Here is a 12,467-nt window from a genome sequence, read left to right as displayed (position 1 = left end):
TGACCACCTCCTGTCCGTTGTCCGCACTCGTACGGCCAACTCGCGCTTGCAGGACTTCTCGCGGGCGGCTCCCTTCCTATGGAATAGCCTGCCTACCGCCATCAGACTCTCCCCTAGTCTTGCATCTTTTAAGAAGTGCCTTAAAACCCATCTCTTTAGGAAAGCTTATGGCCTCCAAGACTAACCAATACCTCACATACCTGTCTCTTGCCCTCTCCTAAAGGGCAGCCCACCTTATTTGATTGCAAATTCCTGTCCTAATGTGTTTTACACCCCACCTCCTATAGAATGTAAGCTCGATCGAGCAGGGTCCTCTTCAACCTATTGTTCCTGTAAGTTTATTTGTAATTGTCCTATTTATAGTTAAATCCCCTCTCATAATATTGTAAAGCGCTACGGAATCTGTTGGCGCTATATAAATTGCAATAATAATAATAAATGAGTACATTTTAAAGGAACACTATAGTCACCTAATTTGCTTTAGCTAAATAAAGCAGTTTTAGTGTATAGATCATTCCCATGCAATTTCACTGCTGAATTCACTGTCATTTAGGAGTTAAATCACTTTGTTTCTGTTTATGCAGTCCTAGCCACACCTCCCCTGGCTATGATTGACAGAGCCTGCATGAAAAAAAAAAACTGGTTTCACTTTCAAACAGATGTAATTTACCTTAAATAATTGTATCTCAATCTCTAAATTGAACTTTAATCGCATACAGGAGGCTCTTGCAGGGTCTAGCAAGCTATTAACATAGCAGGGGATAAGAAAATCTTAATTGAACAGAACTTGCAATAAAGAAAGCCTAAATATGGCTCTCTTTACAGGAAGTGTTTATGGAAGGCTGTGCATTTCCCATGCAGGGAGGTGTGACTAGGGTTCATAAACAAAGGGATTTAACTCCTAAATGGCAGAGGATTGAGCAGTGAGGCTGCAGGGGCATGTTCTATACACCAAAACTGCTTCATTAAGCTAAAGTTATTCAGGTGACTATAGTGTCCCTTTAAATATTAGAAACATGCAGATAATGCAATCAGGATTATGTCACTGAAAATCAGGTGCAGTTTATTCAGAATTTACTTAAAACTATTCTTGCAGACAGGTTTGGCAGTGTTCTAATGGGAGGCTGCCAATTTACTCTCAACCCTTTACTTGATTGTGATTAATGGCATTCACAGAATCAAAATTAATTCCCCTGTACAGAACACATATTCTAGAGTTTATCATTTCTTACTGAACAATTTTCTTTAAAAAAAAGCAGAAACATGAAGGCTGAACAAGAGTTTGTGGAGTAATAAATTGGTTATAACTGATATTCCGAAGGATTTTGAATGAATTAATATCACTTCAAGTATTATCACATATATAGTTTGTAAGCTAGTTTGAGTTACTTCATCGTTTGTCTCGTATTTCAGATATTTGTCAGATATCTCCATTGTATAATTGTAAAGCTCTGCAGAATATGTTTGCACTATATAGATGGTGGCAATAATAATTTGTCCTGCACATAAAGCTTTTGTAAGAGTATCTTTTCTCAAATAAGCTGCTTATATGACAAGTAGACAAGTCAAATGTGATATTTTGCTAAGATGGGTATATAGAAAGGCTCACATTGGTTAGCCTGGATATGTGCAAGTGGGCTTGGACATAAATATTCCCCCCTCCTTGCTACTTTATCTCACCATCAGAAACCGAATCGAGCCCCACCAGCCTAAAATTTAATTCCTGTTTTTATCCCCTTCCATAATGTCAGGCCTTGACCCCTCCCACCTCCGCCGACAGCTATCCCGCAGCCGTCTAATCGCGCTGATCAGCATCCTTCAACCTTAGACATATCACGTCTCCCAGCCCCAGGCAATACCGAATTGAAGCTGCGGGTCAGCCAAGAGTGGTGTGGCTATAAGTAAAGGTCCCCATTGCAAATCACTCCAGTTAGTATTAAGACAGTACAGAGGTCTGACCAAGGTTAGGCACTCTGTTTAAACAAAGAACAGCTGAGATTTTGTTGCTCAGTGGTTCTGTGCTGTTTTATCAGCTGCTTCAAAGTGTGTGCTTGGATATATTCTGGAGAGTTTTACTGATTCTTCAACTGTGTAAGATTTTGCTAAGATTTTTCTTTTTCCTGTTACAGGTAAGATTCATCTATAGGGAAAGGTTACTGATTGCACAAGGTTTGATTTCCTGTTGGTAATTGGATTTGATTAGCTACAAGTTTGCATTGATTGTTGGTGAACTAGCTTGTTTGCAAATAAGCATAGTCCTACCCAGGTGTTAAACATTCCTGGTGGTGCTTTTAGGAGTTATATAAGGGCTGTGGTCATTAGTGTGGCTAATATAGTTTGGTTACTGCTTCTAAGTGCTGCGTGGCGATATTCTGGAGATAAACTTGTGGTAATATGAGGTATACAGGAGGTGAAAAAATAAATAAAAGTAAGATTTGATTTGTTTGATATAAATGAATAACTTCATTAAAATGGCAGACTTAGTTCAGTGTAAAAGTTGTTTTGCATTGTTTTCACATTCCACTTTTTAGAGATTTGGATCTTGTCTAATCTGTAGACAGTTCTCTATATTGCGGCAGGAGATTGCATTTTTGAAGTCTGAGATTTGTAAATTATCTGTTACATAAACTCAGGCTGAGACTGTTGCAAAGCCGCTGCCAAAGAGACAGCCTAGGAATGGCAGATAGATTACTGTAGGATCTGGTAGACTTAGAGTTGTGGATAAAAAGCATATTGCACAGTCTGTGGCTCTACATAATTCATTTTCAGCACTTTCAGAGTGTAGTGGTGTTGTGGAGACAGGCTCAGGCACTGAGTGTAGTGATCTTGTGGAGACCGGCTCAGGCACCGAGTGTAGTGATCTTGTGGAGACAGGCTCAGGCACCGAGTGTAGTGGTGTTGTGGAGACAGGCTCAGGCACTGAGTGTAGTGATCTTGTGGAGACAGGCTCAGGCACCGAGTGTAGTGGTGTTGTGGAGACCGGCTCAGGCACCGAGTGTAGTGATCTTGTGGAGACAGGCTCAGGCACCGAGTGTAGTGATCTTGTGGAGACAGGCTCAGGCACCGAGTGTAGTGATCTTGTGGAGACAGGCTCAGGCACCGAGTGTAGTGATCTTGTGGAGACAGGCTCAGGCACCGAGTGTAGTGATCTTGTGGAGACAGGCTCAGGCACCGAGTGTAGTGATCTTGTGGAGACAGGCTCAGGCACCGAGTGTAGTGGTGTTGTGGAGACAGGCTCAGGCACCGAGTGTAGTGGTGTTGTGGAGACAGGCTCAGGCACCGAGTGTAGTGGTGTTGTGGAGACAGGCTCAGGCACCGAGTGTAGTGGTGTTGTGGAGACAGGCTCAGGCACCGAGTGTAGTGATCTTGTGGAGACAGGCTCAGGCACAGAGTGTAGTGATCTTGTGGAGAGAGGCTCAGGCACCGAGTGTAGTGATCTTGTGGAGAGAGGCTCAGGCACCGAGTGTAGTGATCTTGTGGAGACAGGCTCAGGCACCGAGTGTAGTGATCTTGTGGAGACAGGCTCAGGCACCGAGTGTAGTGATCTTGTGGAGACAGGCTCAGGCACCGAGTGTAGTGATCTTGTGGAGACAGGCTCAGGCACCGAGTGTAGTGATCTTGTGGAGACAGGCTCAGGCACCGAGTGTAGTGATCTTGTGGAGACAGGCTCAGGCACCGAGTGTAGTGGTGTGTACAGAACACTGGTGAGACCTCACTTGGCGTATTGTACGCAGTACTGGAGACCGTAGATATTGATACCTTAGAGTTCAGAGAAGGGCTACTAAACTGGTTCATGGATTGCAGGATAAAACTTACAAGGAAAGGTTAAAGGAACTTAACATGTATAGCTTGGAGGAAAGACGAGACAGGGGGCATATGATAAAAACATTTAAATACATAAAGGTTATCAACACAGTAGAGGAGGAAACTATATTTAAAAGAAGAAAAACTACCACAACAAGAGGACCTAGTCTTAAATTAGAGGGGCAAAGGCTTAAAAATAGTATCAGGAGGGTAGTGGATGCAAAGAATAGCCTTCCAGCTGAAGTGGTTGAGGTTAACACAGTGAAGGAGTTTAAGCATGCGTGGGATAGGCATAAGGCTATCCTAGCTATAAGATAATTCCAACTAATGAAAGTATTAAGAAAATTAGGCAAACTAGTTGGGCCGAATGGTTCTTATATGCCGTCACATTTTATGTTTCTATGAATTCTTGGCTGTTTTATTCTGTTTTTTCTGGATAGTTGACCTGTGGCTCTCTCCACTCCTGAACATTGCTGACTGGATTTGAACCTTTTTTGGATTGCCTTTACCTAGCCCCTATCTGAATTGTTTGTCCTGGACTGTATTCTCATCATTACTGCATGTTGGGTTTCATACTTTACCCTGACACATAATACACCTCCTGGAGGTGTACTGACATGGTGGTAACGGCACACTTAAGGCTACTACATATAGGTACTAACTAGTTCACTATAGTGTGTGGTATGACAACAAATAAATTATAATTATATACTTGGAACAATTGAGAACTTGCATATATGCCTCTTCATATCCAGGGCGCGCACACACACACACACTATATTTAAGTTCTCAATTGTTACAAGCCAATATAATGTGTTTATTTACATTATATTTAAGGATACATTATACCAATGCCTAAAGACATATTTTGATACCTGAAGACAATTTGGCTTCAATAAATATGGAGTACATCGGGTAGGATCTGGTTTATTCAAATAGTCGGTCCATTACTTATCTGAAATTTTACTACAACAATAAAATCAAAGGCACCATCATTGTGTTCTGATTTATTAACAAGTTTCTTAACTGAACAGAACCAAAGCTATATAATTAAAACGGAAGCAGGCTTAGAACTAGCATTATCAATGGCTACAAGATTTGGATCAGTTATGACGAAACTTTTCAAGCCTGAGTGTCCAAAATGCAACACGGAACCAGCTCATTTTTCTCAAAGTTCCAACTCTGCAAATAAACCTGAAGACGGAGTATTTTTTATACAACGCTTATTAACTTTTTTTTCCCAGAAGGATACCGCAGCAAAAGAGGTTTAAATGATACTAACCATTTTTATGGAAAAAAGCCTTGACCTTCAACTGTAATAAATACATTTTAAAAACATCATTAGAATGGGAAAGTAAGGGGGGGGGGGGGGGGGCGCTAACCGCAGAGCTAAGAGGACACTAGCTTCAGCAGCTCCTGATATATGAAGCAGAAAACACTAACTTTCGCCACCAAAACAATAATGCCACCAGGTGAAGGGGGACATCAAGGTGAACAAGATGACACCACCCAAGCGACATCCCAAGCAGTATACACTCGACACTATGGTGAGGCCTACACGCACGGTAGGCACAGGAGGGACGGCCGCACTCTTGCTGCTGCGGCATGCGAGAGCCTGAACCAGAGCCCTCGTACCCCCCCCTAAGGACCGTTGGGGGTTATCCTGGTCTACCCCAACATGATCCCCTAGTACAGTAGTGAACAAGTGACTCTACTGAGGAGTCCCGAGACTACTACCAGCGGGACTCACTAAATGGGGGATGCCTCCTACAACGCTGACCCAGGTAGTGCAAAGCTGGTGACGGAGCTCCGCTTAAACAAAATCTTTAACGCCTTTTGGTAAAAACTAGAGGCCCGCATGAACCCTTCGGTGTCGGAGACTGATCCCAACGATCTGGCACACTGGTCACCATGGATAGCCAAGCGAAAGGGAACAGTAACCCCCCCTACCACTACAGCCACGACAGGCCAACACCAACAAGAGACCTACTTGAGGCCACGCTCACGGAACCTGCCTAAAAGTCAGCACCAAAGAACCTCAAACCCACGAGCAGCGGACCGGCAGAAAACCAAGAGAAACGCAAATTACCCGAAAAGACCGGGGGGCAGACAAAGTACAAAGCCCAAAAAGGCAACAGCACCCAGCAGGCCCTGGCAGACCACGATTGGACCAAGCAACATACCACATACAGGGAACTGCAGGGGGGACTTGGGTCACTCCAAAGAGCTTACATCCTCTCGGCACTGGGACTTTACACTCCCCTATATTCGAAACACCAAAATGGACGCAACAATCCATACGGCACTCACTCTCCAACGAGGTGCCCCTCAAGCTGCAGGACTATACTTTGCCATCCCAGGGTATCGGATGATCAGGCCACAGTATATGAGCCTCAGCCGTCATGCTTAACTACTGGGGACATTTCGCCTTTAGCACGGTTTCAAGTTATGCTCATGTTTGCCTTAATTTATGTTTGTTTTATTTGCATATGAGTGCTTGTGACATATAATAGCCTTCTATCTGAGTTTTATTTTTTTCTTGTAATTAAAGCACTGATGCTATAAATGACTCAGCTCTAGTGGTTTTTCTCTCAAGTTTGCCTAGCATGTTAACCAAATCTATTATTTTATAGGCAGCAATCTTCATGTCTAGAGGACCTACTCTTACTCAATTTTTAAAAATGTGCAATGTTATAGAAATCCCATGCAATTGTTTTTTTCATTGTACTTGCTATTGCTGTCTTGGCATTGCAAGTGTATCTGTTGTTTGATGCACAACAAAAATAAAGAATTACATTTTTTTTTTTTTTAAATCATGGGAAAGTAAGGGCTCTATTTACTAAAAAGGGAATTGGTAAGGGAATTACAAAAGTTTGTCTAAAATAGCTCAAGTGAATAAAATTCACAAAGCAACACTTTTTCCGAAAAAGCTGCCTTTGCCTTTTGCAATTCTCTGGCTATTTAACCAAAATTCACTTTTATGTGAGTAGACCTGTAAATATGCTGCATTTAGCTGTTAGTCAGTGTCCACAGCAGCTGCCATAAGCCAATATTGTCTCCTTCCTGAAGCAAAAGGTCCTCTTGTGCCCCTCTCCCTTGAGCAGGCACATATTCCAGTAGCTGTCCGGTGTTACCAGTGACTGCTGCAGACTTTTCAACAGCCACAAGCAGGTACACAGCAATTTGGTGAACTTATAGTTCCCATGCCAACAGAGATACCTAAATGTGGCACGCATACTATAGGTTTGCCATTGCTGGCATAAATCTTCAGATGCTTTAAAAGGTCCTACTGAATATAACAACCACTTAGAGCCAACAGAGATGCCTCAGTGTGGCACGCATGCTATAGGTTCGCAATCACTGGCATAAATCTTTAGATACTTTAAAAGGTCTTACTAAATATACCAAGCATTTAGAGCCAACCGAGATGCCTCAGTGTGGCACGCATGCTATAGGTTTACCCTCACTGGCATAACTCTTCAACTGCTTTAACAGGTCTTACTGGATAATAACCACTTAGTGGCAGGTCATAAATTATTACACACGTGATACTTGTCAGGGTACCTGAGGCCTCTACCTCTAAAGGAGGTAGAGATTTGGTGGTTTGCCCGTCCAGGCGAGCTGTTTCCTTCGTTCCTCGCGGTTCATCCAGTCACTTAAACACCGGCCGCGAGGAATCCACGTCCTTTTCTAGCGGGACGCTCAATACGTGACGTCATGACGCTATCACGAGCGACCTGTCACTCAAGTGTCCGATATCCAATCGGCACTTGTCAGAGGCGTGATTACCATCCAGAGCCAGGGTATTTAAGCTTACTTCTCTCTTCAGCTCATTGCCCTGTCGTGGTTCTAGCTTGTCTAGTCACTCAGTGCTCTGGTATTCTAGTTTACTCTATTTGGTTTTGACTCGGCTTGTTGTACTACCCTGCTTCTCTGTTCTCCCTTGACCCGGCTTGTCTCTCGCTTATCTGTCTTCCCGTTCCCTCGACCTCGGCTTGTCTCTGACTATTCTCTATTACTCTCGGTACGTTAGTCCGGCCATTCTAAGGCCCGGTATACGTACCTTTCCACTCTTTGTACTCTGCGTGTTGGATCCCTGTCCCGATCCTGACAATACCTTCTTCCAGATAATTTGATTAAAATATTTCTTTGCTCTTCCACATCTACGGAAATGTAGATGTGGATATTATGTATTATATTTGGTGGAGTCCTCTCAAAATAACAACTTGATGGACTTAATTCACAGACCGTATTTAGTCTGTATGTTATATATTTATCCAAACGTCCCCAGAATTAAAGGACCACTATAGTCACCCAGACCACTTCAGCTCAAAGAAGTGGTCTGGGTTCCAGGTCCCCCAGGTTTTAACCCTTCAGATGCAAACATAGCAGTTTCATAGAACTTTGCAGGGTTAATTGAGCCTCTAGTGGCTGTCTTCCTGAAAAATCGCATTGAGCACGCAGAACGTCCATAGGAAAGCATAGAGAAAGCATGGAGGTGGCTTTGCTGCGTTTATTTTAATGATAGTTATATTAAACTTAAAGAATGAGTCACTGATGTAGATTCTCTGTTGAGAATGAATTGCTTGATTATGGCCACAACTTGAGTTCTTAAAAAAACAACAACCCATTGCATTATATAGTTACAATCCAACATGTAAGGAGCCTCTTTCAGTAACCTCTGTAAGTTGTGGACCTGAAACTATGAATCGAAATGTAAAATTATTTCATGGATCCTTCAAATAAACTACCTAGAAGTAGCAGCGAGGGATTTAATGTGATTTACGTTACAATCTTATTTTTGTCTTTTGAATTCCAACTCGCTGATCCCAGTTTGAATTTGCAGGGACGCCAAGCTGAGTTGGAGATGCAGTTGAAACATGGAAAAGATGACCCCCAAGAGCTTCAGTACAAAACGTATACAGCCTGGCTCTGGTAAGGCAAGGCTCTGATCTTTGCTTCTATGCTTATAGCCTGTAGCATCCCAAAGTCTGGCTGAGGCAGGCTATGTAAAATAATATATTAACACAGCTCAAAAGCAGGATCTCCTTTGATGCTCTTATTGTAAAGCGGAAAAACAGGGGGAGGGGAGAAGACTGTCCAGTGACCACAGAGTATAATAAAATATAACTTCTAATAGCTACCAAAATAAAAAGGAACTAGAGAGACATCTAGTTCACAATGAACAGACAATTAGAAATAGAAGGAGAGAATATATGAATATAGAGGTGATAATAGTTACAATACCCTCTAAAATATCTCTATCTAACTTAATCAAAAGTTTCTCTATCTAACTTAATCGAACCTCCTGCCGGTAATTTGCTAGGTCAATGATACAAAGTATCTAAATAATGGAAAAGAGATATATCCACATAGTAACAGATAGTAACAATGGCGGAGTTCGAAAGTAAAGAAAGATATAGAGACAGAGAAAGTCAAGAGAAGTAGCCCAGGACAGAGTTAACCTGGTGCTACCAATAAGCGTGTAGCTGGCTATGTAATCTATTTGTCTCCACCAGCTGCAGACTTTGCTTGGGTCCGGTATACGGGCTATCTATAGCTTCAGACCAGCATTTTTAGAGAGGCAGACATTACGATTCAGTCAGCTTAGTATCTTGAGGATTTTATCTAGCCGAGAGATTTTCTAGCCTTATTGCTTGCTTAATCCTGACGAATTTTTTAGCTGCAGCAGGGATTGTTTTCGCTTAGCTAGCTACACGCTTATTGGTAGCACCAGGTTAACTCTGTCCTGGGCTACTTCTCTTGACTTTCTCTGTCTCTATATCTTTCTTTACTTTCGAACTCCGCCATTGTTACTATCTGTTACTATGTGGATATATCTCTTTTCCATTATTTAGATACTTTGTATCATTGACCTAGCAAATTACCGGCAGGAGGTTCGATTAAGTTAGATAGAGAAACTTTTGATTAAGTTAGATAGAGATATTTTAGAGGGTATTGTAACTATTATCACCTCTATATTCATATATTCTCTCCTTCTATTTCTAATTTGTTATTGTAAAGCACTTTGCAGGTTTTTACAGTTTTCCTCTGCTGCTTATGAGGAACAGAATGAAGGGACACCAGGACTGTGGAGCTCGTCGTACTATGGTTATGGTGCTTTCACTGTCTCTTTAACTGTTGTTGCAAATTAATAACGGATACAATTTGTATAAAAAATGATTTTTTTTGTCGTTGCATTTGTAAGTTGTAGTTATAATTTTCTATCAATGGGTCTGGTCACCATGTTTCTAAAGAACACACTGGTCTATATAAAATATATATAATATGATGTATGGTTAATTTGTGAACAGTATCCAAAGAGGCACATTTGGGATTTCATGTTTTAGGAGTAATGCGAGTTGGAAAATAGATTACTAATAAAATGTAGTTAAATGTCCCTCCTGATTGCTTCACTTTTCGACATTTGGCCTAAGTTTCTGTCAGATTAAGTATCACTATTGATCATAATAACGTGATTTTGGTTTTTATAACAGGGTTAGAGATGCACTAACAGACACCATCAGGTCTTCTGTGAAGTAAGTAACTCTGTAAATAGCCTTTGTGTTAACTATTTATTTAAATAGTGTGCAGTATCTGTATCATTAGTAAAAGTATGTCTGAGAAACCTTCTTTGGGAGCATTTAAAGCATATGTACACACACAAAATAACAGGGTGGTTTATTCACTAAATCAGAAATGTTCGTACATTTTATTTTTTAGTATATAATTGCTGACTTGGAAACTTTCTTGGCTATGTTGGATGCATTGTTCCATTCCCATAGTCCTTTCCAATCTATTAAATAAACCTCATAAAACATCAGTGTGTGTTGAGCACAACCTATTATAACCCGTTGTAGACGCAAACTTTGTATTCCATGAGGCTACACCTTTTTTCAGTTTGACAAACATCCCTGATGGACGTCCATGAGTTAAATGCCATAGTACTGGTTCTGATCCCAGCATCCAGCGACTATGCATCAATATTCACTAATGCGAACACTATTGTGGAATCACCCCAGTTTCCCTTTTTTATCCTTTGTTATTATGATGTGAGCGATGTCGCGGCTATCTGACAGATGATTTGAGTTGAAGCATGCATACGGTTCAACTGTGCCTATTACGTTGAGCTTATTAGTTAGTCGTTACTGTCCGTTTAAGTTATTATAATGTTCTATTTAAACAGAAAATCATGAGAGTGCCCTCTCAATTGTTTTAGCATTTTCCTACTGTGCTATGACACAGACTTCTGTGCACTGTGCAGCTAGGATGAATGAATAATGAAAATATTTGAACATGTTTTAGTGAATAGAAGCAGCATCTGGTGATTACTCCCTTTTATCACAGAGAATTAATTTTAGCAGCACATGAATGGCTAGACACCCATTCACCTTTACCAGGCTTGTGAGCTTGCAGCTGTGCAAATTAATCTTGTTATTGCTCTGCGCATTCAGATTTCCTAATTCACAGTCAGCATGGATGCCATATTAAACCTTAATATAAAATGATGGGTTGAATAGGTCTTATCTACTGTATATGGGATCATATAGGCCTTGAGAATTCTAAGTTACAAATTATGGCTAACTGAGGCCCATCTGATTTGTAAAACGTATTTGGCATAAGCTTATGTTGTTTAAAACTAGGTTTTCTGAATTGCGATTATTAGCGTGAAAAAAACTTATCTTTTATTCAGGCATCTGCCAAGGTGAATCAACGTTTCAGTACTCTACTGGAACTTTCGTCAGTTGATAGATATATATATATATATATATATATATATATATATATATATATGTATTTTTTTTTTTAAATTCTACGTATATATTTAGGTAATATTTTTACATAATTAGGTAATTTTATTAATTACAATTTGCGGGACCTGCCTTACAACCCAGGCAGAAAGTGCGGAGAATTTCGTTTTTTAGCACTATATTTAACCCTGTAACTTTCCAAGACACCATAAAACCTGTATATGGGGGGTACTGTTCGGGAGACAAATATTAGGGTTTCAAAACAGTAAAATGTATTACAACGATGATATTGTCAGTGAAAGTAAAGTTTTTTGCATTTTTCATACACAAACGTCACTTCCACTGACGATATAATTGTTGTAATACGTTTTACGGTTTTGAAACACTAATATTTGTTTTCAGCTAAGTCTCCCGAGTATTACAGTAACCCTCATGTACAGGTTTCATGGTGTTTTCAAAAAGTTACAGAGTCAAATATAAGGCTTGCGTTTTAGTTTTTCACATTGAAATTCGCCAGATTGGTTATGTTGCCTTTGAGACCGTATGGTAGCCCAGGAATGAGAAATACCATCATTATGACATACTATTTGCAAAAGTAGACAACCCAAGGTATTGCAAATGGGGTATGTCCAGTCTCTTTTAGTAGCCACTTAGTCACATACACTGGCCAAAATTGGCGATCAAATTTGTTTTTTTAATTTTTCACACCAAACAAATATTAACGCTAACTTTGGCCAGTGTTTGTGACTAAGTGGCTACTAAAAAAAACTGGACATACCCCATTTGCAATACCTTGGGTTGTCTACTGTTGCAAATGTTATGTCATAATGGGGGGTTATTCCTGGGCTACCATACGGTCTCAAAGGCAACGTAACCAATGTGGCGAATTTCAATGTGAAAAAACTGAAAAAT

At 40.7% G+C, this 12,467-nt stretch overlaps 1 protein-coding gene across 2 annotated transcripts in view; it reads left to right on the top strand.

Moving 5' to 3' along the window:
• FOCAD (focadhesin) overlaps positions 1-12,467 on the top strand; it is a 207,238-nt gene that overhangs the window by 143,235 nt on the left and 51,536 nt on the right. For both annotated transcript variants that reach the window (XM_063455217.1, XM_063455218.1), the window contains exons 23-24: positions 8,651-8,739; positions 10,302-10,343. In XM_063455217.1, coding sequence (XP_063311287.1) covers positions 8,651-8,739; positions 10,302-10,343 — 131 coding nt within the window. The remainder of the gene's footprint in view (positions 1-8,650; positions 8,740-10,301; positions 10,344-12,467) is intronic.

The sequence above is a fragment of the Pelobates fuscus genome, chromosome 5, assembly GCF_036172605.1.
Source record: "Pelobates fuscus isolate aPelFus1 chromosome 5, aPelFus1.pri, whole genome shotgun sequence".
Taxonomy (NCBI): domain Eukaryota; kingdom Metazoa; phylum Chordata; class Amphibia; order Anura; family Pelobatidae; genus Pelobates; species Pelobates fuscus.
Note: the sequence above shows the minus strand (reverse complement) of the source record. Positions and strands in the feature narration are given on the sequence as shown.